The sequence below is a fragment of the Sphaerodactylus townsendi genome, linkage group LG08, assembly GCF_021028975.2.
Source record: "Sphaerodactylus townsendi isolate TG3544 linkage group LG08, MPM_Stown_v2.3, whole genome shotgun sequence".
In the NCBI taxonomy this organism is placed as follows: Eukaryota; Metazoa; Chordata; class Lepidosauria; order Squamata; family Sphaerodactylidae; genus Sphaerodactylus; species Sphaerodactylus townsendi.
The window spans coordinates 31,990,211-32,017,703 of record NC_059432.1 but is presented as its reverse complement, the minus strand read 5'-3'; the positions used below and the strand labels follow the sequence as shown (position 1 = coordinate 32,017,703).

The 27,493-nt window shown below is 38.9% G+C and overlaps 1 protein-coding gene across 3 annotated transcripts in view; it reads left to right on the top strand.

Moving 5' to 3' along the window:
* The window catches only part of PRKG1 (protein kinase cGMP-dependent 1), a 916,981-nt gene that overhangs the window by 636,833 nt on the left and 252,655 nt on the right, over positions 1-27,493 (top strand). For all 3 annotated transcript variants that reach the window (XM_048505459.1, XM_048505458.1, XM_048505460.1), the window contains one exon: positions 1,705-1,768. In XM_048505459.1, the coding sequence (XP_048361416.1) occupies positions 1,705-1,768 (64 nt within the window). The remainder of the gene's footprint in view (positions 1-1,704; positions 1,769-27,493) is intronic.

The following is a 27,493-nucleotide window of genomic DNA, read 5'->3' as shown; positions in this document are numbered from 1 at the left end:
GGTTCTAAATCTATTGTAGTATCAATTACGTAGCTCCAAGACATCATTTATTTAGAATTTGTGCTTTGCCAACATTTCTGATTGCCTGATTACCTGCTCCATTGCTGGAATAATGGTTTAATTTTTTTCCCCTTTTAGTTTTCCTACTTATGTATGAACTTAATTGGCTCCTTAACTAAGCTTTCAACTATAGCATTTTTGTAGTTCATTGAGGTTCATTCATCAGATATGCCACTGATACAGAAATTGCTTTAACTAAATCTAGGGCAGCCTACACAGAAACCTGGGGTGGTCTACACAGACATTTCCTTTGGTGGTTCGCTTTAATATATTGTGAAAAGAAAATATTATTAATTTGCTTAATTTATTAACTTTATTCAAGACTGATTAAAATGTAATTCCATTAACATTCTGTTTTTGCTTAAATGATACAATCAGTTTTCTACATTAGTTGTCTTCCATTAGAATAAAAGTGAGGGAAAGAGCTAGGAGAGTGACTTTTTAGTCTACAAAGACATCTGAGCATTTCTGTATTTTTGCTCCATTCCTTTCATATACTGCATAGCAGAAATATACTTTTCTTCTAGAGAAAAACTATTTGTTTATTTGAAATTGCTAGGGATATTATTTTAGCATTATCAATATCACAGATTAGTATGGAAGATAATGTCTTGGATCTGTATTGATGTTTTTGTAGGCACAAGGACTTGTCTGCAGGGTAGGATTTTTCCCCTTCTCTCCTGTGATGACTCAAAATTATACCAAGAGGCATTTTAGGATGCTGTGAAAAAGATAGGAGATGGGGAAGATCATAAACGGCGCACCCAGCCGCAGTGTCATGACTGCACCCAGCCACCGCACCCAAAGAAGCTTCCCGGCAGCATGAGAAAATCAAAAAGCCTCCCTGCCTCCGAGAAGCCTCAGTGGGCCACACTGGACTTACCACACTGTACTTACGCCAGCCAAAAGACTGCGTTACGTTCAGGCTGCTGCCCATCGGCGTAATGCAGGCAAAGGCAGGAGGGAGCTAACTAATATTGGTGCCTCTCCTGGCCTGCCTCTACTATGCTGGCAGTGGTGCTGTGGTGCTGACATGGTGTTTAGTGTCACATTTCACTGTCAGGGAGGCACACATTGATAGGCTGGCCCCTCCACCAGGGTAAGTACCCCAGGGAGGGTAATTCTGATGGCACAACACTCCCTGAGCCGATTCATCTCCCTCCTTTAGATGGGACTCTAAGTCATTGCTTGTTTTACAGTGGTGAAAGAGACCCCTTACATGACAGTGGCACTTGTAATGGGTAATTCGACTCTATGGACTAACCCTTTGTCATGCTTTTATTAATCATTTTTTCTGTCCTGTGTCTTTACACATCATTCAGTATCACCTAATAGGACTTTAAAAAAAGGATTATGAGAAATGTAATTTATATTCTTCCAACAAGAGACGGAAGTCAAACACTGGGATCTGTTTTTTTGTAATTTGAAAAGAATATGCCAAATTTTTTGCTCAGCTTTCTAAAAATATATCCTCTTCTACTGGCTTTTCACTTTCAATTTTAAAAACTATTGAGCAGGTGTTAATCCATATGGATTCATAAAGTAACACCTTTGTTTTGCTCTAGTAGAACTTTTCTCAAGTGATAAGAGTTTCTTAAGTAACCACATCAGTGCTCACAAATTATTTCTCACTTTATATTACAGTGTACCAACATTCCAGAGCCTCCCTGAAGAGATACTCAGTAAGCTTGCTGATGTCCTTGAAGAGGTATTTGCTTTTCATTCTTTAAAATAGCGTGAGGATTATAAGTAGCCAGTCTTTTGTTGTTAAAAGTATTTCAGCTATCACATTGTTCTGTTCACTGGGACTCCTCTGCTGAAGGAGAATATCTTTTCTGAAATTATGGTGTTTCACTGTTCTTCAAAACAAACTGCAGGAGAAAAGGTCAAGTCACACATGGTTTATATTCCAGTTCAAATAAATCCTGTTTTCTAGAGAAGCACAAAATCAACATTTTTATTGATGTCTGTTGATATAACTCGTTCAGATTTTGGCTGCCACAGTTTTCAGAATATTTCTCTCAGGTCATATGCATGCTTATCACCTTACATTAATCTCAATCCAAATTGACTTTTGCCATCCAATTAATAATCAGATCAATTTGGAATTCTGAACAGCACAATTTAGAGTTGACTCTTACCACTCCATTATAAACTGAATTCAGATTTCCTCTGATTTCAAGTTCAGTTCGTGATGGGTTGGATCTACATTATTGGTGTAAGGATGGATGATGATCCAAGTCTTAAAGGTTCCAAGGTCACCAAGAAGCTGTGGGGAAACATTCTGTGTAAACTGCACGTGTTCATGGTTGTGCAGCTACTGTACCGGTGCCATGCAGATAAGGGGCCGTCGGGAGGGAGAGCTCTCCCAGGCAGCTCAGCTCCACACATCTTTTTCAGACTGCTGCATAGCACCAGGGAACTCTTAGAGGGACCATTGATGGAGGTTGTTTTCTCTAGGTTGAGTGAAAAAGACAGTTCCAAGACTTCCTGTAGACAATTGAACTTGCTTAATTGAACATCACTGCCTGTAACCTGGTAACTTAAGAGGCATCTGATATCATTAGACCTTTTTGTAGCCGGTTCTTCTCCTCCCCTACACAGCATAAGGTTGAGAAAGTGGAGGGAACAAAATATGGAAAGAAATCTAGAGAGACTTGTTGAGATAGAATACATCGAATCTGTCCTTTTTCAGAAGAATATCTGTGGTAAAAATGAATGTTTTTTAAAATTTCAATCCAAAAAGTTATTGTTGTTTCATGCCATTCCAATAATCAACTCAGTATTATGTTTTAAACAATAGCAAAAAAGATATGTAGCTTTATTTGGCAGGGCAGGAAAACGAGAATTAAATATAAAAATGTCCAGGATACAAAGGAAAGAGGGGGCCTCCCATTGCCAAATTTAAAACTGTACTTTGAAGCTGCTTTTTTAGTATGGGTAAGTAATGGGTGATTTTGATGAACAGTAGACTCCTGGATCTAGACACAATTGGAAATTTGATTGGTATGATAAAGGGAAAATACAGAAAAAAATCTAATCATTATGTTTGAAGGAGCTTACTATGGATATAGTTGAAATACAGGAGATTTATTGCAGGAATTACTCCTTTATGGTTGTCTTTAATTGAAGTTTGCCATAAAAGAGGTGAATATGCAAGAAAAATGGCCTACATGTAGAGAGTGGTTGATTTTTCAAGATAATAATTGTGAACTGAAATCTATGAATGGTGGATTCCACACCGGGCAAATATATCGGGTGTAGAGTGCAATACAAAATTGGGGTGGGGGGGGGGGGACGGACTTTGCATAGATCCCATCCCCAAAATGAGTTTGCCTTATTTTATTTCCCTTAACTCAGGATTTTCAAAAATCACTAAACCCGCTATATTTTTTTTTTTGCAAAATTCAGAGTTGGAGCAACAAATGGCCAGGCAGGAGGCACTTTCTCCCCCTCCCTTCCACCACGCTGTCCATAACCAGGGAGAATCCGCCTGCCACAGCAACATGTTCATTATTCCCCTGCCGTTGCCGGGAGGTCCCTTTTTCCTTTTCCTTTTTACTTTGCATGTTGCACCTGCACAGCTACACAGGTGCAGCTGATCATATTGTGGGATGATTGCCATGGCTGCAGGGGTTAATTTCTGTATGCCTGCGCAGCTATGCATGTGTTTTAGAAAACTGAAAAAAAGAGAAGTGTCTCTGGTGAAGGCAGGAAAGCAACCCAGATTGTTTCCATGGGCTACTGCATGGCATGCATATGAATGGGGAAAAGGAAAATGGGTTCCTTTATAATGACTGCAACCCATATACATTTGCTGTGCAAAATCTACCAGTGATTTAAAAGACATAATTAAAATTGATTTCACCATTACCAACTGTTAAAAACATTTAAAGATGATAATAAGAAAGCTGGTTTTAATCCACAAATGACAGATTTTGAATTTAACTTACGTATAAATTATGACAAATTGATTACCAAAATGTATGAGATGCAATTACAATGGGATTCAGATGATAAGGCAGTTAAATCTGTAACAATTAAATGTTAACCATGATATTTTGATGGAGCCGTGGGAGAGACTGTGGAAGAAAGGTTTATAATTTACAGCATGTTACCATTTGAAAGAAAATTGCTCAAAAATGGAAAGACAATAAGATACCAACAAAAGAGGACTGGATTCTGAAAGTTACTGAATATGCAGGAATGGCAAAACTGATAGCATTATTAAGACATAGCAGTTTGGACAATTTTTCACAAAAATGGAAACCCTTTACAGAATACCTTTTGAAAAACTATTCAAATGGAGAAGTGGTGTCAGGGCTTCAAATCTAAGGAAAACAGTGGATTGTAATTGCCAGAAGACACTTTAGAAAATTACTGAAAACATGTTAATTGTATGCATTGAAGTTAGATTTAACCTATAGTCAAAGATGAGATCGCTGGAGGTCACCTTACGATGTGTAATGGGTTGTATTTTTGGTATGTTTTTATGTTTTGTGTGAGAAAATAAGAAGAGGAGGGAATGGGCAACATTGGAGGACTGGAAGCTGTTGAAGATTGGCATGATCCCCCCCCCCCCCCCCCCCGCACTCTCAGAAATCACTCAGAAATTTTTTGCATTTTCTTAGAAGCTCTCCAAGAAATCTTGGAAAGACTTAAATCAGTTCAGATGTGAGGGGGCAGTCCAATCACAAACTTTAATTGCAGTGACTACTTTCCCCCCCATACTGTTTGATGGCTTGTTGAGGGGCAGCAGAAGTTTGTGCCAGCTTATGCCACTAGACAGATTTTACAGTACTATTCCTGGGCTAAAATTGGTCTAAGTCAATGAACTGTGAAAGGAATCTCCATTAAGTTTTAAAAGGAAATCCTCTTCTTTTCCTCTGCTGGATTGATTTCCTCTGCTAGCTTGAACTCTTAAAATTCTTGGATTCGATGCATGTTGTTCTCACTGCAGTGGAGTCTGGTTTTTCTTCATTATTCTTTTAGCCTTATATTCACTCTCTGTATCTGACACATCACATCTGACAGTTGAATTTTGATTATCTGGGCTTAATATAATCTCTCGCAATTAAGGTATATGGCTGCTAGAATTTTAATGAAACATTTATAATGACCCTCAGGTCCCAGAGTATGTAGGAAGATCTGGATTTCCTCATTCAAAATGTATTAAATGCATGTTAATTTCACACCAGGCAACTTCATGTTAGTTGTGATTTGCCTAATTACTAGTTCTGCACCTGCAAAATTATATGCTGGCAAGACCTGCATCCCGAAAATGAGCAGAAAAAACTATGAAAAAGTATTTCAACAACTCACTCACACTGCTCATTCTGGATTTTTTTCAGAACTAGTGGGTCTAAAATCCAGAACCTCCTAGTTCACCTGTCAAATTTAAGGTTCCCAATATCTGGGAAGGAGAGAACTAAAATAAGCCTGCTCTACAGCTGGCAAAATACCCCCTATCAGCAGTGTGCAGTCTGGAAGCACTCATAGGCTCAACCAGAGTGTGAAACACCATTCCACTGGAAGTCCCCTATTTTTGATGTTTTTAAATAAAGTTTCCTTTAGAATTGTAACTTCAATCATATTTCTCAGTTAGCATTTTCACTTTTTAAGTAGCACATGAACAAACAAACCATGTATCAAAGAAGATGTAAAATATAATTTGAGAAAACTACAAATTAAAGATTATATAAATGCTGTTAGGAAAACCAAGCAAGAAAGACATATGTACTCGAAGATGGAAAATCTGAAAAACCAAAGCTGTAAATTCTAGAATATTATAAAATTAAACATAACTAGATCCTGGTTCATACAACAGCCAATCAGAGAATCCATGAGGTCTAAAAGAAGGAGAACATGTCCTCTTTTTGATTTTCCCACCCCAGCTGGTATTAATTGCTTCATGTCATTTATTAATTACAGTAACAAATGCATTTTGCTCCATTTGTTATTGTCACAGTTACAACAAAAACAAATAGGAGAACTTAACATTAGTTTATATTCATTGATTTGTTAATATCCATACCAAAAATCTCTATGTAGCAAGTAGTGCCTCAGAACCCTGCACCAGTGAAACCAGTGAAATAGGGCAAAAATGTATCAGCTGATGTTTAATGTATTTCCTGGTACCCACTTACTGGCAAAGAGCCAGTTCTGGCTTTATTCCACCTCATTGGAGTAGGAGGTATTTCAGAAGACTCCAGGAGGCATCACCTTTCTGTCTGCAAGGAACACCCATTCAGAAATAAGTTCCCCCATTGCTTGATTTGGAAAATCCTAATATTTTGTAATTAGCTCCACTCCACTCTAATGGCAGGCATTTTGTCCCACCAAAAGATTATAAAATGCAGTTCTATGTTGTTTGGAGGAAGCAAAAACAATGTGCTTCTGCTGTGGGGAAAAAAGTTCTGATATTAAAATGGCTGCTCTGGATAAAACCACCTGTATCTCTGGTATCCCTGAAGCTCTTACAGTGATTTTAACTGCATTTTGCTCAATGGCCTCTGAGGATTCCATGCCCCCCCCCCATTTTTTTAAAAAATGGAACCCTCCCTGATTTTTCAAAGTGGCCACCATGGGTAACAACACCTGTATGTCTGGAATCCCTGGAGTATAACAGAGTATAACAGAGACATTTTGCTTGGAGTTACCCAGGAATTCTTCTCCACTTATCAGTTTTTCAAAACTCAAGCCTGCCACTGTCGTCTTTTTTTTTGGTCCCCTAAGATGACTACCACTTTTTTTCAATACAAAGAAGACCCAGGAAATGGTTGTGAATTAATTCAACATTGAGGTTTTATCTTTCTGTGAGACAATGTACAAAAGTGATAAAATAGGTAAAAATCCAGTTATTCCTAAAAAAAGATTAAAAAGGAGCATTCCAGTATTTTATGAACTAAAATATTAATTTTACCCTGAACCCAAGGACCAACACAATCTGAATATGGAATATTACAAAATCTCCCATGCAGTGCTTCAGAGCGGTTAGTGTGAAGACAAGCTAGAGCAAATGCCCTATCATAGTAAAAAAAAAAGTTAAATATCTTGTATAGGAAGACAAGGACCAAGGTTGTAAAATACCAAAGAACTGATCTGAACAATTCCTATGAGCACAAATTACTGTGCTATCATAATCAAGCTCAGTAAGACGATGCTTGACAATAGAGAGGGTCTCTGCCTTACCCAGCTGGAGAATTTCTTCTATTGTAAGGCCCAGCTGCTGTAATCTAGTATCAATCCATACTGAATAATAAGCATCCATGCTGAATAATAAGCATCTTGTTTGAGAGAAAACAGCAATATATGCGTTTCTGTGGCAGATAGTCTTTATTCTTAGGTTAAAAGCACTAAGGCACACTCTAGTTTCCAATGACTTTTGGCCTAGTTCAGTTTTGAGAGACACATCTGAAACACATTGAGGGGTTCCCATTATCCTATGCAAAAACTTACAAAGGTGATGATCAGTAGACCCTGAGATCATCTAAATTCAAATAACAACATAATAGTGTCGCTGTGAAATTATTTTGGAATTGAACACCTGAGTTGCATTCGGCATATATCTCCCCCCAGGGGAAAAAAAAGTAAGACTGCTTCAGTTAACAGTTTCAGTCTTACTCAGTGCAAACATTAGCTGAGAGAACCAAGAAAGATTTGAAGAGAAAACAGTCCTCAAATAATAAAACTTCCTGACTTGTTCAGTATGTGAGATTGCTACAACCCATTTGGAAAGACTAAAACTGGAAAGGGGGTGGGTGGGAAAAAGATAGTATATTTGATTTACTTTCACAGTTGTGCATTTACTGTAGGTGTGTTGGCACTTCACCTGATTGTATTCCTCACACACCCTGTGATCTCCTTTGGTGGTAGTTCAGACATTTTTTTTTACTTCCATGGGCATAAGATAATTTTGCGTTCAAAGTAAAACCATTTATTTCTATTTGGTAGCTTTACTTACATGAGCATAAGTAAAAAGTCTCAGGTGACGTAACAAAATCATATAATAAATAACTCAATGGAAAGCTTAACTGAATAAATTCTAGAGAGTTTGTCTTTAATAATCCAACTTCATTCTAATGCACCATACTACTAATGTTCACTTCAATTTGGGGGGGGGGGGCAATATATACATATATTAATTACCCTGCTCTAGAAACTGTCCTTATTCACCTACTTGCTTGGCAGAAATTTTAGACTTGATTTTATTTGGCCAGTGAAACATCCCAGCATAGGAAGGAATATCTTTAACAACTCTTTAACAACCTTACTAAAAGGTGGCTTAGTTGTGTCTAGTATAAAAACTGACTATCGTTCTTGTAGACTGGCAGCAATTAAAAATGATATTGTACAATAGAAATTGATTTTTAAAAGATCACTGTTGCTTTAAGTACTACTGCTGGTAAAAATCAGTTCTTGAGAGACTGGTTCCAGATATGAGATTTTTAAAAGAGCCCCATGGCACAGAGTAATAAGCTGCAGTACTGCAGTCAAAGCTGTGCTCATGATGACCTGAGTTTGATCCCGGTGGAAGTCGGTTTCAGGTAACCAGTTCAAGGTTGACTCAGCCTTCCATCCTTCTGAGATCAGTAAAATGAGTACCCAGCTTGCTTTGGGTAAAGTGCAGATGACTGGGGAAGGCAATGCAAATAATCATATTAACATAAGTTTAAGAATAAACTATTGATTGTCTTGTTAACACATCTGTTTACAATCCACAAATACTAAAACCAGATGATATGGGTGATATTCAGGTTTGGGAAAACATGGATTAGATACTCATGAAGTTTTTTTAAAATTGATTTTCAAGTCCATTCCTTAGTTTATCAATATATTCTAATGAGGCTTATTGTTAGTACATTGATAAGTAATTATAAACTTCACAGTATTAAGATTACATGGGACCATACTATTATTTGGGGGAGGGGCTAAAGGGACAGTGCCTAATACTTATTCTTTTGTGTCAAATCCAGATAATTCAAGTTTGTATTGTGTAAATAAATGGAATTATATCTCAATACTGGAATTGGATGAAAGGGCATGGATGTGGGCTAATATTATTCTTATGCTTCAACTATTAGATTTATTTAGGAACTGTGAGATTTAGGACTGTTAGATGTATTTATGTAGATTTATTTAAATTCAAGTATATAATGTATATTGGCTTAATCTTGTTTATTAATCTCTCTGAGAATTGTTGGTGGTTATTAGTTGGGGTAAAATAATAGCAAATAATGTTATGGTGGAAAATCTAGTTGAGAAATTAGCAGCAGAATCTGAATCTTTTTTCTCCATGTGTTCCCATACACTAACCATGGATCTTCATTTGACTACTATCTGTTTCCCTGCTTAACGTAGATCACTTGGCATGGATCAGAATCTGTGCTTAACTACATGAGGATCCACCCTGTGGAATAGGCTCCCTGAGGAGGTGAGCATTGCCATCTCTACAAGTTTTGAGGTGTTGCAAGATCACATTTTTGCTAGATCTTTTTCTTAGAGTGTAGACTGTAGCCATTGGGGTGGGATTACTGGGGTTATATTATATTTTATCTTTTAAATCTGGACTGATAAATTGCCTTGAGCATCAAAGAAAATGCAGATTGTGGATATTTTAATATATAAATGGGATTTACTTCAATGGATTTAGAAGGTTATAATTCTGCTTTGAACTGCTCTGATCATCATATAGGAAAGTATATTTACCTCCTGTGAAGTGAATTCTTTGAAGCAGCAGAACTGTAGTCTGAATGGTGTTTTTGGGGATAGGGTTCAGATTTGACCTGGGCACTCAGTCTGTAACCTTGACCCTACATAGTCCAAGAATCTGATTACAGTGTTGGCTGCTGCCGCTCAGTTCTGTCTGAGAAGCTTGTCAACTGTGCTTAAGTGGGACAACATTCCCTTTTTCTGGTGACCAACATCTGCACTTTAGAGAAAACAAAGAAAGGGAAGTGGTGTTTCTTTTAAATTGAGTTTCATTTGCAGGCCAGAGAAAGATTATTGTGTTTAGAGTTCTCCCAAGGGCTTTGCAACTAGGTGTCTTACCACTCCAGTGGGTAAATATTTTCTGCAATGTTTTTTGAGAGTTTAGTTCCTTGATCATACAACACAAGTGATGTGTGGTTTGGGTACCTTTTAAAGGTTCTCAACTTTGCATGTAGGTTATTTTCTTGAAACACAGTTGTAGGCTGAACTGTGTTTATCTGCATTGTATATACATGAAGCTACCTAATACTGAATTAAGACTATTGGTCCATCAAGGTCAGCACTGGCTCCTCTCACCTACTATTGAGTTATTTTAACTGGAGATACTGGGGATTGAACCTGAGACTTTCTGCATGCAAAGCAAAGGCTCTTCCACTGAGCCACAGTCCCTCCCCCTCACATCTTGCTTGATGACAGATGGCTTGTAAGTCTATATGAGAGTGTACATCTTACATGAATTGAGGGGGGAGGGGGAGTTGAGTTAACGAATTCCAGCCTTGCTCTTCTTCCTCATCTACTGAGCTCTTCCAGGCTCCGCCACCTGATCTGTCTTCACTCATAATCCCCTAGGCTATGCAGGAGCCACCTCCAGATCACAGATCTTCTTTATTGCCCATGGATTGTTGGCCTGAACCACATTCCATCTTGTGACTTGCCTAGTCCCTCTTCCTCGTACTAGCCCCACATTTTCTGTCTCTTATTTGTTCAGGCTCTACCTGGTAGGTGTGGCTTGGAAGGGCAGGTGGGCTTCCAGCATCCCCACTGCTACTTCCTTCCATTTGCCATCTACAAGGCTTGAACTTGAAAGACCCATCTGGAGGTTGAGCAATATGTAAATTCCACTCTATCCCCACACTTTTCCCTCTCTGAATTGTCTAAAGACTCAGGCGTATGAGCAGGTTTATTCTTTTTCTACCTTCCTTTTCTTTAACTGTCAGTCAGCTGATCTCAAAATCCTGTCCATTCTGGAGAGTTTTCTGTCTCCACATGGTTTTTCTTTTATTATATTACTATTGTCTGGCCTCCCACATTTTTGTGAGCAGCCCAATTTCATCAAGCACAAAAGGGAAAGCCAGTTTATTTGTTATACTGATATTTTTTCCCCTGTAGAGACTCCCCCCCTTGCAATCTTTCTATTTTGTTTAATACTATTCAGGATTATACATACTGTGGAAATCTCTGGACTGGTAATGTTTCATCAAAAACTAATGTATTTAAATTAACCAACAATGTAACTGCATTTTATCTGGGTTGCTAGTCTAAAAAGAATGGAGTGAGAACAGCTGACTAGTACAGTTTGATGCAAGGAATAATCTCTTCTTTCTTCATAGCGCAGTTTAAAATCCTCTTTTCCCTTATGAAACTCTGTGAATAATCTAGCACTTCTGCACTGCCACTCTCTAGCAGCCTTTACAAACTGCTAGCTGGTACCCAGAAGCGAAAGATCTACTTTAAATTGTCCATTTTATGCAATCCTAATGTGCAAATGTTTTTGTGAGAATGGTGGCAAAAAAAGTCGATTATGTAATGACATAGCACCTTGAAAACTGAGGCAATTTAAGGAGATTTTCATTTTGCATACCGCAGTGGATGTGAATTAACAAGTAGTCATTATTCTGTAAGTTGCTTAATAGCAGATATTTTTCAAGATTCTTCAATGTAAAAATGGATCTATTAAAAAGATTTCAAAGTCTGCACTATTTGCTTTTGTGGGTGTACCTATATTTTACAGATATCTGTATTTAAGGAACTGAGCTTGGTTTTCTGAGATAGAGAATGAAATTCTGTTGAGGCTCAGCTGCCTTATATATAAGGGCTACCTTACTGCTTTGGATTTGCTACATCAGACCTGAAGCACTGCCACTGAAACAACTTAGTAGCCATTGCTCACTGGTCATTATTGCAAATTATAAAGGCTTTACTGAGTGATTTTCTTTTGTTCCTGGCTATAGTACCATAGTAGTCTTTGTGAACTCTAGACCTTGTTCTCATTGACGTAGTAATCCTGAGACGGATCTGTGTGAACCTATGTTGCACCTGTATTGTATGTAGTTTTATGTAATTGAATGCTCATCCATTTAAAAAACCCTCTGCATAAAAAAAATCAAGACAGGAACAAAAAGATGGATGCAAAGATTATTTTGCACCCACTGAAGGCACATCTGCTGATGGAACAAATCTTTCTTATCTCTTCCTTCCTGCTGCAGCCCACTGAACTGTTGCTGTGAGACAGGGAAACCTTAGAAGTAGTGGGAAGAACAAAGGAACTTTAGTAATAGTGGGAAATCAGTCAAAATAAGCCCTTTCTTCTCTTGTAGAAAATCACCATTTATTCTACCTGTAGCAAACAACCTGTGGATTTAACTCAGAGCATCTAGCCTAGCTCCAATGTGAAAGTCTTATGTGTGCAGGGATAGGGGGTATGGAAAAACATTCAGATATGTGAATCTCTCTGAGTGCACTCTGAAGAGCATTGTACATTTGCAGGTTGAATACCTCAATAACATTCATATGTAGACTTTCTGGGGTTTTTGGTGAACTTGTCTCGTGCCAGGGTTGTTTTTATGTTTTAATGTGTATTTTGCCTCAGGTTTTAATTGTGCGTTTTTGTTGATTTTAATGGTTTTTGAAGTGTGATTTTATCATTGGTGACCCTTAATAAACAGGGTTGCCAACCATCACCAGTGGGACAGGCAGGGGGTGGGAATGTGTAAAACCGTAGAATTTTGTCCAGATCCTAGAGTGTCATGTCTGTGATATGACAGCGATATGATGTCACTTCAGGATATTTGCTTTGGCAATTTTTCTGCTGCTGCCCCACTTAGTGGTCACAGCCAACAAACAGGGAGACTGGGAGATCTCCCACTGAACAGGAGATCTTGTCTTCCCAGTCATATATCTGTACTCTAGGAAGTTCACCAGTTTCCCCTACCTGGAAAAGGTTACAAAGGCATATAAGTCAGAGCTGATCCTTACCAGGACAAGAGTTAGTCTTTTCTGTGTTGGCTACACTTGTCTCTTTGAAGGGATGGTTCTGTTGCCTGCCAGTGAGATATTTTTCTTAGTCCCTTGTTTGAGGTCTTTACTGCTGCTATCCATCCTCTTGGCCAACAATGACTGCCTGACATCCTGGGGTTAAATTGTTCAGAACCCCCATAATCACTTTCCCAGCAGGATCCAATCTGAAAATGCACTGAGTAAATAATAGAAACAGAGGGACGAACAGATCTGTGAACTCAAGATAAATTCTGGAGAAATGTATTTAACTCATTAAATAATGTGCCAGTGATCATTAATGGAGTGCACTGAAGTCTAAAATAGCGGAGCTGAGAAGTTAAACTATTCCTAACCCCAGACTTCAGGCAGAAAGAAAGGCAATTGCTTTATAAATGCCCAATCTGTAACCTGTGAACTGAAGAACAGACTGAGTGATCTGAACCAACAAAACAGCAATTTCTAAACAGCAGCATTTGTTATAAAATTATATAGAATTGCTAAGTTGGAAGGCACTAAAAGACAGCACTGATGACTTCCCAGTCTATTACAGAACAACTTAACCAAGGCCTCAGTTCACCATAAACAAAAATTATATAACAGTTCTAGATGACTTCAAAATGGGAGCCAAACAACACATGATGGGAAAAGCTCTTTAAGGACGTTTCCATTTTTTTTTTTTTTTTTTTTTTTTTTTTTTTTTTTTTTTTTTTTTTTTTTTTTTTCTTTTTTTTTTTTTTTTTTTTTTTTTTTTTTTTTTTTTTTTTTTTTTCGGCACAATTATACCGGGTTACAATCGGCATCTTACAATCCGGGTCTATTTTATCCTAGTTTCTCCCTTGGCATGGCTGCCCATTTCTGTGAAGGAATCAAGTGAAGACTGAGAGGAAATACTCCAGTTTGTTTTGCACGAGCATGGGTCTTTTGTATTTACATTGCAAGTGTATCCATGCATGCGCAGACATCCTTGGTATCCCACATTCTGATTGGGTGTTGTTTTTGGGTGGCTGATTGAATGAATACCTCCGCCCTGCCTTTTGAATTGCTGGCCCACGAAAAGGATGTGCTTTTGATTGACCAGCCCACAGTGAGCTGGGAAAATGAAGCCCCCCCTTTCCCTCAGTTCTGGATAGGGCCTGGGTCAGGCCTCAACATGGCAAGTGGCAGCAAAAAACAATGGGGCACAGCATCACATCACATTCCCACTCACATTCTCATATTTTTGTGGAAAATGAGAACCCTCCCCATGATATGCCCACTAACATTCAGCTCTTCCTAGCTATGCTCTCCATGCAACCAGTACATGTATAGAAAGGAAAACAGGGACATTTTTGGACTCCATTCTTGATTAACCCAGCACCCAGTTGATACCATTAGTAAAAAACGTGATTGGGGGAAAGTTTTGGAAAGGGTGGGCTGCAATGGTTCATGGCTCAGCAGAGTTTAAAACTGACATGATGTCAGGTGGGAAGATCAGGGGAGCAGGGGGCAGGGCAGGGAGATCAGGTGGCTAAGTGGGAAAAATAAACTGGTTCTGCTCCTGTGGTGATTGCATGGTAATGGATCCAATACAGCATTTTTTAAAAGAAACCAGTGGTGATTTTTGAATATCCTGGGGTGAGGGAAATACTGCAGGACAAACCTGCTTTAGGACTGGGAACTGTGTAGACTTCTTGGCCAAACCAGGATATTTGGGCTATGCAGAAACGAGCTAAGATTTTCTTTTTTCAATTTGGGCCATTTGGACAATTAAGCAGGTATCAGGTAAATTTTCATGTAAGTTGTGATTTCATGAGCCCAGTTGGGAAGGGCGGGGTGTAAATGTGAATATAAAATAAAAATATATAAAAAATAAAAGAAAAATATTTCATGGATTTATATATTTTGCTTGCTATAACTCACAAGTGTTCTCCTGGCAAAAAAAAAGAAGAAGAGAAGAGAAATTGCTTTACAGTGTTCTCTAAGGGTCCACTGAACATCTTATGTTCTACAGTGATTGACCAGATGCTCCAGGAAGCCTGTTAAGCATGACAGTTAGGACTCTAGAAGCTGCAAGTACATGTTAATCAACAGGGTGGCCCTATATAAACCTTGGTATAAAGTTTTCACAGGCTAAAGCTATCATATCAAAAAGGTAGTCCAGCCAGTACAGAAAGAAGATTATACTCAGGACTGCAGCTGCCATTCTGGACTGCATCACTAGGGGTATAGTGACTAGATCAAGAGAAGTAATAGTACTACTCTATTCTGCATTGGTCAGCTCTTACCTGGAATACCATGTCCAGTTCTGGACACCATAGTTTAAGAAAGACATTGACAATCTGGAGTGTGTCCAGAGGAGGCAACTAAAAGAGTAAAAGTTCTGCAATCCATGCCCTATGAGGGTAGACGTAGGAAGCTGGGTATGCTTAGTCTGGAGAAGAGAAGGTTGAGGGATGATATGACAGCCATGTTTAAATATTTGAAGGGATGTCAGGTTGAAGATGGAGCAAGCTTGTTTTTTTACTACTCTTGAAATTCAGACATAGAATAATGGATTCAAACTTTAAGGAAAGAGATTCACCTAAGCATTAGGAGAAATTTCCTGACAGTAAGAGTAAGAGCTGTTCAACAGTCAAATGTACTGCTACAGAGGATAGTGGAGTCTCCTTCTTTGGAGGTTTTTAAGTAGAAGCTGAATGGCCACCTGTTGAGAGTGCTTCGGCTGTGTATTCCCGCATGGCAGCAGGTTGAACTGAAAGACCCTTGTAGTGTCTTCCAACTCTGAGATTCTATGTTCTACTAGACAAAACACACTGTTTGTGCACTACAAATTGTTAAATCAACTAAAGTCAGTTCATAAGATTTTAGGAAAACTAAGATAGCAATTTATCTCTCCCATTTCCACCAAATTATATCAAGGTAAATGATATCAAGGTAATGATATCAAGGTAAAGTCAAAGTAAAGCCTCTGAAAACAGGTACTTGTTTAGGAAAAAAAGGGTACATCAGACATTTGATCCTGCTCAGATTACCCCAGTAAATGGAGACCAGTGGATTCCTCCCTTTTAAAGTTTTGGGATTTCTTAGAAAGTGTGCACTAGGGATGCCAGCCTTCAGATGGGACTTGAGGGTCCACTGGAATTTTTCTCCAGACTGCAGAGATCAATTTCCCTAGAGAAAATGGATGATTTCGAGTGGGCACTTTGTGGCATTGTATCCCACTGAAGTCCCTGTCCTCCCTGAATGCAGATATTGTCTACAGCTAGTAGACAAAGGACTACCACCAATACTACTGTATGTCGATGATCCGATGATACTCTTGCAAACAAAGGTAGGACTGCAGAGAGCTTTGAGAATTTTGGCTTTGTATTACCAGGAGGAGCATTTGGGAATTAATTATGCTACAATGAAAATAATGTGTTTAAATAGAAGGCTTAAAAATTATGTCTGGGTTATTGATGAGGACTGTATAGAGCAGGTGAAATGTTTCAGGTACTTTGGAGTGGTCTTATGATACAACAGAAGGCTAACCACTCATATTAGTTCTCTAGTCTGCTCAAAGAAGTACTTTAGCCATGTTGAGAGGTGGTGTATTTCCAGCTGCAGTTAAGTTTTATATAGCTAAATCATTAGCACAACTTACTTACGGTGCCCAACCTGGCCCTTGTTCTAACTTTGCTTCCTTATAGATAATACAATTGTCAGGACTATGCCTGTCAGTACCTAGATGTCTTGGTGTGTGTGAATTGCAAATGTTTCCCTGTAAATGTTTTCCTGTTTTCCCGCTCCCCTTCCTGGCAATCTCCTGGCGCCAGCCCATCATCAAAGAGGCGCGAATGGTTCCCGGGTCCTTTGAAGCTCTGTAGTGCAATTGTAGTGGACAGTTGGTGTGGGGCGAAACGGGGAGGCTAGAAAGATATAGGTCCTGGGTCTGAGCCTCCAGCTCAGATCCTTCTTTGCATTGTTACTCTCCGTTATACCTGGAATAAAGCTGCTTTAGGACTTTCCTACGGTCTGTGTTATTTCCACGTTCGAGAGTCTGACAACAATCAGGCTTTCTTGGAGCCCTTTTAATGTTTCAAAATGCACTCCTAATGTGGTGCTTCATCGACAGTCTGGGTAGTTAAAAGTAGTGTTACCCAAGTTAGTTCGTTCTGGCCCCTTTTAGTTTCGGGAATTAGCAGGTAACAGAGTTTGCAAAGTGAAAGGCTGGGGTGGGGGGAGGCGGTCTACACCAGCGTATAAAGAATTCAGATCTGTTTAGAAACATGCACACAATCAGAGTGAAGAAAGTTTACAATTTTATCAAGGATTAAAAATAGTAAAATACACAAGCAAGCTGCAAGGGCAGACCCTATTTCTAAAATCACCTGGGAGGCACCAAAAAAGGTGTCAGTGGGTAACATGGGCACCATGTTTGGGACCCTTGCTTATGTCCATTTCCTAGGACAAGCTACACATTTGTTAGATTGCCTGGTAATGTCTTTTTTGCCACTTAAGATCAGGATAATAATCATTTTACCCACTCTGTCAGTGGAGCTATTTGTAAACCACATTTTTTCTTCTTAAGAAAATAGTGTTCCTTCCAATGTGAAGTTGTGCCAACTTAAAACATTGAGGACTTTGCCCCTATTACATGATCCACAAGCCTTATCATGCAGCACACTGGCACTGAATACAAATCTAAGGCAGTTTCAGCAAAACTCATTTGGTGATCATCCCTTCTCTTTAAAGTATTTCTCCTATTGATAGCTACCTTGTATGCCGGATGGAATGTGGATGGCTGGAAAAAAAGAACCATGCTAATTGTGATCATTGCTTGAAAAAGACAGGAAATTGATATTCTGTGTAATTAGATGCTAACAGTTTGTAACGTAGTCATTAGTTTCAATTAACACAGTCTGAAACAAAGAAGAGTTCTAGTTAAAGTTGCAGTTTAAAGTCATTTGTATTCTTGAAAGATCCAGTATATTTTGAGTTTCAGAGCTTCCCGTGGTTATTTCCGCACACCAAAATAAGACGTCCTGGGGGCATCTTAACAAAAAAAAACAACACCTACTCATTTTTTTGTCTGGACAGCACAGACAAAAAATAAAGTGTTTGAAAAGACAGCACATTCCGCTCCCCCACCATGTGTTTTATTGTTCCTGCCTGACTTACAAGCTTTCTACTTTAATTTCCCCCCAGCCGTCAATTTCTGCTGCTTGACCCCTCCGTGCAGCCTGCCATTTGCTGAAGATTGTCCAGGATATTTGCTCTGCAGGCATCATGGCCATCCACCTTTTTAGTCAAGTCAAGTCAACCTTTATTGGCATATCAGCCATTTTTTAGTCAATAAAGTACATGACTGAATCCAACTTTACTTATAAATTTTGGCAATGTATTGCTTTTCCATTTTTTAAAAAATCAGTGATATGTCTTCAAAATTACAACTCAGAATGAAAATCAGCATGGATTCTCATTTTGAGTTATCGTAGCTTTGAAAACACATCATCGAAAATTAAAAAATGGAAAAACTATACATTGCCAAAATTGGCAGGAAAAGCTGAGTTCAATCATGTCCTTTATTGACTTAAACAGTAGCCAGCCATGATGTCTTCAGAGCAAACGTCCCAAGGGATCTTCAGCAAATGGGAGGCTGCATGGAGGAGTCAAGCAGCAGAAAATGGAAGACAGGGAGAAATGACAGTAGAAAGCTTGTAAGTCGGGTGGGAAAAATAATATGGTTCCTTGTTCTGCACAGGCAAGGGGAAATAGGGTAACAACGACTTGTGGGGAAAAGTTTTTTTTAAGCCCAGATTGAGCAGAAACAAATCATCCTGAAGATATATTGTGGAAAAAGCTGTGTGAACTTCCTCCCCAAAATGCTTCTTTCAATGTCCTCAAGATGTTTTATTTGTGCTGTGCAGAAAGAACCATGGCCGTATTTTCTCTTTCCTTTTTTTCAGTTCCTTCAAGGGAGAGTCAGTTTTCTGTCTGTCTATCTATTTCTCTGCTTACCTGACAATGGAAACAACTTTTGACAACATTTTGGAGTAAATTTATTTTTATTTGAGGGCCCTGGATTTGTTCAGATCTGTTTTTATTCTAGATTCTTATCAAAAAACCCATGCCTGTGCATGTTCACTTTAAGTCAAGTCTCATTGGCTTCAGTGAAACTTGCTCCAATGTTAAAGAGCATAGGACTGCAGCTTTATTTTTAAAAGGGGCTTTAGAAGATTTGTTAACTTCATATTTAAATATATGGAAGGGAAGGCAGCATGGCATAGTGCAATCTTGCCAGATCTTAGAAACTGAGCAGTGTTTGTACTTGAACAGGAAACCACCAAGGAAGGCACTGCAGAGGCAGGCAATGGCAAAGCATCTCTGCCTCTCACTTCTCACTTCTTGCTGAGATTGCATAATATGGTTATGTTGCATAAGATGGTCAGTTGCATAAGGTGACAATTTACACACACACACTCTCAAACACGTTTAAATGTATAATATAAGCATTACATGTTCTGTAACCATTTTAACATGATCAATAGCTTCATTGTCTCTGGGGAAAATTTTCCTTTGCAACCCCCCCTCCCCAACTAGAGGCATACTAAGGTACAGTAAATAAAGAAGATAATTAAGAGGTTTTAATGGGCTGACCACTGGAGAGAGTTCTTCATACCCACTTTCCCTAACTCATAATTTTCCCACTGCTCCCCTGGAGTGAGTTCATATCTATTACTAACTATAAGAACAGCACATGAATCATATAGCAGAACATCACGTTCAGAGATACAGCAATCCAGTGCTCACCAATGCAATATTTATGAAATGGCTGTATATACATGGCCTAATTAATTTATTCTTTAAAAGGAAGTGATTAAAGGAGTTTGAAATCCCATCTGAACAAATTTCAAAGCCAACACTTTAATTTATAAAGCTACTGCTGTATTTAGATCATAGGGTACATTTTAGTGCACTACATATACCTGCTGTTGGGTGATTTGGACTTCTGTAATCTAGGAAATCCAGCCATTATATTGTCTTGTTATATTACTAGCTTCATAACAAAATGTCCATGATTCTTTATTAAATGGCTGTCTGTAGATCTGTGAGGATGATAAATACTGAGGACTGTATATAACAAATACATTTAAAAAGTGAACATGTAATTTAGAACAGGCCCAAAGCTAAATTAGAAAAACAATTATTGTACAACATTTTTATTCTGCTGTTAAAATAATCTCCCCAAAGTTAATAGCATAATATTTTTTATTCCATTACATGAATAATAACCATGTTTCCAGTTGTGGAACAATAAAACAGCTGCTATCCTATCTAACGTCACCTGTGCTATTTGTATCATGATATATATTTCAGATGTAGAGTTACAGGCCAAAGAGACAATGTATTAATATGATTCATAAATAATCTGAAATCTATTAAATGCTGTATAAAGATCCCACTAGACACAAATTCTTCATGAATGGTACCATGTTACAGTGGTGTACAGTCTACTGGTTGGATCTTAGCATGTGGTGTTAGAAGGGAAACTTTACTTAAAGCAGTTCCATTTATTCAATACATTGCTCTAGAGATACTGCAAGATCAACCACTGATTTTTCAGTTCCAGTCTCTCCCCATTGTCTACTTACCAGCTGACTCATGCAGTGATGGTGGTTCCAGCTGTCCTCTTCTCTGCCCCCACCTACCTAGAATATAGTGTTTCCTCATACATTGCACCTAGCTTAGGTGGTATCTGCAGCTCCTCCACCCACCATCTGGAGCTCCTCCACCCACCACTCACAGCTGTTCCCAAGGAGAGTCTTTTTTTTTGTCTGTGCTCTTTGTCTGCGGAGTGGGGTAACCCCCCCAACTGTTGTGATTTTCACTTTTTTATGCAAACCTGGGGTTTTCCCCAAGTCTCTAGATGAATATTCCTTATCCTAATCTAGCACCTTCCTCTGGGTTGTTTCTGTCTGCAAGGGGCCAGGTGCATAGTTTGGTATATGATGAATAAATGAAATCTGTACAAACATGCATTCTGTCATCTATCATTCTATCAACTCTATCTATTGACAGAGTTCCTAATTACAAGTTTGGAGACAAAGTGGACATATTTTGTATATGCATAGACTTTTTCAGGTATTATATCAAATCCTCATTGGGGCAGAGAGAGATGAACAGCTGTAGTCGTTTTGCCCTCTGCACCTTAACTGTACATGACCATAATTTATGGAATATAGATTTGAGACATGTCTCCCCAACATACACACAAACATGGTTTAGCACGGCTCTTCCTCCATTTGTATTCCCAGGTAAGAATTTCATAGCTGTTCCTGTTGGTTTTTCAATAGTGATTATTTTAAACATCTTTCTAATCAAGCATCTTGGCAGACAATATTGTCCAATATGTTAAACCATGACAGCCAGATTCATTCTCTAGAAAATTATACATTTGTGTTTTCTGAACAGTTACAAGTAACCCAAGAAATTGCATTTTGAACAATCCCTCCCCCCCTTTTTTTGCTTACAGTTAAAATACTGTGGCTCAGTTGTTCATCCCTTTCTAATATCTATTCCAGGGGTAGGGAACCTGCGGCTCTCCAGATGTTCAGGAACTACAATTCCCATCAGCCTCTGTCAGCATGGCCAATTGGCCATGCTGGTAGGGGCTGATGGGAATTGTAGTTCCTGAACATCTGGAGAGCCGCAGGTTCCCTACCCCTGATCTATTCAGTCAGAGAAAATCAAGAGCAGTAATTTCACAACATACATTATTTGCCACGTTTCTTGCAAACAGATCAAATTATATTTGATTAGAGTCTCCTATTATTCCTTGTCCATTTCCTTGTTGCATTAGGGCAAATCATCCTCGTCTCTTCCAAACATAAAAACGCAGATAAAAGACAAGGAAGAAAGTAGTAGAAAGCCATCATTTTGAATAATATTTTGAAGTATGAGGCTTTCCTCTGTCTTGGCTTCATAGTTTGGTAGGAGCCATGGCAGAACAAACATTTTGCATGTGGAGGTTTCCACATTTGAGCCCTAGCACCTGCAGCCAGAGGAACTGAAGCAGCAGATATGGGCTCATTCCTCACATGCAGAATAATGCACTTTCAAACTGATTTCAGTGCTCTTTGAAGCTGTGTGGAATGGCAAAATCCACTTGCAAACAGTTGTGAAAATGGTTTGAAAACTCATTATTTTGCGTGTGCGGAAGGGGCCATTGAGAGAGATTCTTTTCTGCCTGAGACCCTGGAAAGCTGCTGTTAATGAGGCAACACTGAGCTAGAGGACCCCATGTTTTGTTTTTTTGGTAAAAGAGCACTTCACATGTTTCTGTAAGTTTGCTGAGAACTTTGAATTTACTCCTTGTTTAAATCCTGATTGGTTCTGAGTGAACAATTGTGGCAGAGCCCTTGTTCCTGTCATGTAATTAGATGACTGAAGAGCAGAAACATATCTTTTCCATCATAAATTATTCAGATGTAACTTAAAGATGATGAAAGATTCAAACGATATTAAAATGAGTGAGGCGCTATACTACAGCCTTGAAGATTTACTACAAAGGGACTGGAACTCTCTGCTGTGTGTCACATACTCTTATGTATGTAAATGTATAACCAAGCCATGTTCTTCTTTCTGATATTTTTCTACCACAACTCAAAATCTATGTGGGAAAGCTATATATGTTTTTTGCAACATAGTTTGCAGTGTTTTCTGTTGAGGTGTCTAAAAAAATACAGGCTGGTGGTTCTGTCCCCAGATGGAACAGGAAAAGGGTTAATATTTAAACTGTTTCTATGCTCAATCCCTTTGGGTTTAACAAGAATGACTGTCACACATTCCTCCAGATGGCCGTGGCAGCAGTCTTTGCTGTGGCTCTCCTATACTTCAACATAGCAGAGGACTCTCACAACTTTTTTACATGGCTGGTACCATCACTTAGCAAGCTCGGTCATTTAATAGGATCCAAATCCTTTATTTGCTTACTTTATAAGCATCACTAAAGTACATAAACGTAGAACTGAGCTCTAACTCTTGTTGATCCAATACTTGATCATGGAATTGACTATGGGACTCCTACTGAGCTATGTATTCTAGAAGGTTTATAATATAGAAGTGACTTTTTTGTTTTTTGCTTTGTGTGTGTGTGTGAGAGAGAGAGAGGGAGAGAGAGAGTATAAGAAGAAAAGCTGGTTTTTATACCCCACTTTTCTTCACCTTTAAGGAATCTCAAAATAGCTTACTATCACCTTCCCTTCACCTCCTCCTAACAAACACCTTGTGAGGTAGGTAGGGCTAAAAAAAGTTCTGAGAGAACTGTAACTAGCCCAGGTCACCCAGCAGGCATCATGTGGAGGAGCAGAGAACCAACCTTAATCTCCAGATCAGAGTCCACCATTCATATGGAGGAGTGAGGAATCAAACATCATTCTCCAGATGAAAGTATGTGGTTCATGTGGAGAAGTGGAGAATCAAATCCAGTTCTCCAGATTAGAAACCGTCACTCTTAACCACCTCAATTAATTCGCTATAATAACTGTAATTACCATTACTTGTGTTTCATCAGAGCCTCTTCAAACATTACAGAAGAAATGTATAGCTTTTAATTGTTGATTGCACATGGGTTAGGGGACCCCTGAAGTCAGGGACATACATTTTACACAGGGCCTATATCTTTAAAAAATGTTTGTCTCCCTTACATGCTATAGTTGTAGTATGTGCCTGTGTGTGTGTATATTGCTAAAAATGTAGCTTATGAAAGTCCTTTCACTTCCACCTAATAATGGGTGTGTGTGTGCATGCATGTACCGTCAATGCACACCTGACTTACAGCGACCCCATAGGGTTTTCAAGACAGGTCACATTTGAAGGATGTGCCTGGCTCTGCGTGGTCTGAGAGAGTTCTGAGTGAACTGGGGCTGGCCGATGGTCACCCAACAGGCTGCACCTGGAGGAGTGGGGCATCTAATCCAGTTTTCCAGGTTAGAGTCTGCTGCTCTTAACCACTACCCCATACAGGCTCTCCAATAACTCCAATATTAATAACTTGATACTTGTATACAAAGATGCACTGTCAGCAGACACAGAATCATTCATGCTGGTCCACTCCATCTTTCTTAATCCCTGAAATCATCTGCAGATATTTCCCTTCTCACATTGGCCAGAACTCCAAATAGTTCTCAGTGTGCAAGTATGGCAGCTGTTTTTCTGGTGATGATGTAGGAACCTCCACTCCGGGTCTGAGCATAAATGCACTTTAAATCTTTACATGCAGCTAAACAGATATTGTAATGCTCCAGATATTTGAATCACGGCTTAGTCCTGTATTTGTAGAATGTGTTGAGTGATATTTTTTAAGTTTTCGTTTGAACTGTGCAAGAAAAACACATTCTAGTATCACAGTAGTTTTCTCTGCAATGGGGATGTTTACAATATGTACCTCTCAAAATGGATTAAGTGGAAATTCATTGGAGCTAAGTAATCTTGAGTGTGCCTCCCTACCTTTCATTACCTCACTTCACTCTGCCGTAGGGACTAAATCCTGCAAGGTGTGCTGAGCATGCGGAGGCAACACTGAAATAATCATTACTGCCGTGCAAATCACACTGCCCCAGTACCCCTTCTCTTGCAGGATTTCCACATTTTATCTTGAATTTATATATTAGATTGGAAAGGTTTATGTTGAGCTGTTCAGTGGCATTTGGCCCTATCATTCTGAGTTATTAGTCGACCCTGCCTGCTCTTAGAACTTTGTGGCTATTTTGTCTTTCTGTATAAAATATAGTAGCTCTGAGAATTTAGCATCATAGTGGCCTGATCGTCTTGTCCCTGGGAGAATGGATTATAACTCTTGGTGACCTAATTTATGTTTTGACAAACTGCTGAGGATTAAATAGAAGAGGAAATGTTTTTCAGGAGCCTCCTCTGCCTAGTTTTGTTTCAACAGGAATTCAAAACACCTTTTTTTCTCCCACAGGCCCTTTACCAATGAAAATTCATTAGTTTTTTTAATGATGGGGTTGTTGTAGTATCTGGTTCTCTTTGTCCCCCATCTTCCCAGGCAGCAAAAAGTCTTGAACATAATTTCTTTCAAGGGTTTTCTTCTTGGTTCTGGTGGGTTTTCCAAGCTGTGTGGCCATGCTCTGGTGGATTTTGTTCCTAGTGGTTTTCTTCTTGTTGTTTGAAGGCATTCATAACCTAAATCCTTCTCACTGATGTTAAATAATTATGTTGTAAACTCCACTTGGTTCTTTGTAGAAGCTAATATTTCGAATCAAGGAAAAATAATGTTAATAGTTTGTTTAGGGTTGCCTCTTGTATTCAATCCCATAATATTGCTTGCAGTGACATCTACAGTTGCATGTAGCTGCCTCGAGGATTCATTGGCAGATGTTTCAGCTTGGCTTTCCCAACTAAGATAAGTGTCAAAAATAAGACAATTCATGCTTAAAAGGTTTTTGGAAGCACTACTCTGTCCTAAAAAAGTTACATTAACTCAACACTCCCAGGAAAGTGTTCTTAGGATTGTAGCTTATGACACCAAGTTAATGTCACCCTCCCACCTTTTAGATGCAAAGTATTTAGGAGAGCAGTCAGAGGCATAGCAAGGGGGGAAAGTGCCCGGTGCACTGGTACATCCTCCACCCCATCCCGCCCTGTAACGCCCACGTCCCGGAATGCCATGCCATGCCCCCGGAATGCTTCCGGAACTCCCTTGCCACATTCCCACAGGGGTGTACACCCGGTGCGTTGCGTGCGCCCCGTCCCCTTGGAGCTACGCCTCTGAGAGCAGTCCTAAACTGGTCCACTCAAAATTGTGCTTGGGTTTATTAAATTTTGCTTAACAGGTCTACTCAGAGGTCAGTCCTATTGAATTCAGTGGGACTTCCTCCCAGGAAAATGTTCTTAGGATTGTCGCTTATGCCACCCTCCAACCTTTTAGATGTAAAATGTTTAGGAGAGCAATCCTAAACTGGTCCACTTAGAATTGTGCTATTAAATTTTTCTTACCTGCAAGGATGTGCTCTTAGGATAGCAGGGTAAGAGTCCTTAAAGACCTCTGTGACGTGTGTATAACAAATTATGCCCAAACTGACCAATCTGAGGCAGCTTTTATGGCTTACGCTTTAATATTCTAATTTTTTTTTTATTTTCACATAAATGTGATTGAGCTCCCCATCAGTCATCTGTTAAACAGGCTTTTTAAAATAAAGAACACAGTTGTCCACTGGAAGCAGAATTATGCTTTGTCTTGAACTCTGACAGACTGAACTAAAAATCTTTATTAAATCTGTTCATCAAAATTGGGAACCTCTGCCTTATAAATTAAGTTTAACTTTTTAAACTTCTGTTCCCTTCATCACTGAATTGTTAGCTAAGATTGAGATTGTTATTAACCTTTTTAGTGTTATTCAGTTTTTCATTTTATCCCATTAGATCATTTCTTTATTTCATGCTATGTTATTAGTGACACAAGGACTTTATTTTGTTGGATCAGTGTCTTAAGCCTTGAACTATTGCTTCTTAACTACTTTTAATTTCATCCTGCGTTGGAACTTGTATACTTTGCAATAAGTGGTCAACTGATCTAATTTATAACTCAATATATGTTGAAGCTCCCAGTAGAGTGGAAAGCGGACACATGCTTTAAACTTTGGAGAAGGAAAATACAGAGGTCTCATTGCGCACACACTTGACCTGCTCACTGTTGTTTAAAGGAGGCAACTGTAATTGTGTCACACTGATTTTTCAACTCAGAGCACTTTCTAGACTGTATTAAAATCCATGTATTTTGAACTTTGAGGGTCAGTTTCCATCAGATACAGTTTTCATCAGATACAGTTCATATGGCAGGGGCTGTGGACTACTATGAGACAATTATAATAGCCATTCCCACACATGGATTCACCCCCACTTTGAATAGAGCCCTTTGGCCTTTCCTTACACAGGTGTTTCAATCACATGATCTTACCTTTTCTTGCACAGTGTTAAGATCTCCAATAAATTATTCATGTGTTCTCCTCTACTCCCATGCACACTGTTCTCACTCAGAATCAGACATTGTCCAGGGAAAGAATGATTTGACCTATTTCAGAAGATCCTGTGGCATCTAAAAAGTTCTGCAACAGATCAACTTTCCCCCAACTATTCCCTCAGAAACTGTTTGGTGGGAGCAGAATGTCAGAAATAGTAGAAAACTTACAAATCACATATAGTTGTGTTGTTGTTCACAGCGCAGGTCTTACTCATGAACTCCTTCTAATGGAAACTGACCTTGAGTGTTCCAGCAACTTGCACATTGTTGCAGAGCTATGTACCCACCACCAGCAGATTAAAATCAATTTGTAAGTAATCATGTTGCAAATTGTCATGAATGGAATCCTACTGGACCAGATTCCATTTAGTTAATCTAGTTTTCCATCTCCATTCTGACAGTATCCAACCATATGCAGACCTTGGAGTCAACAAGCCTGGTTTG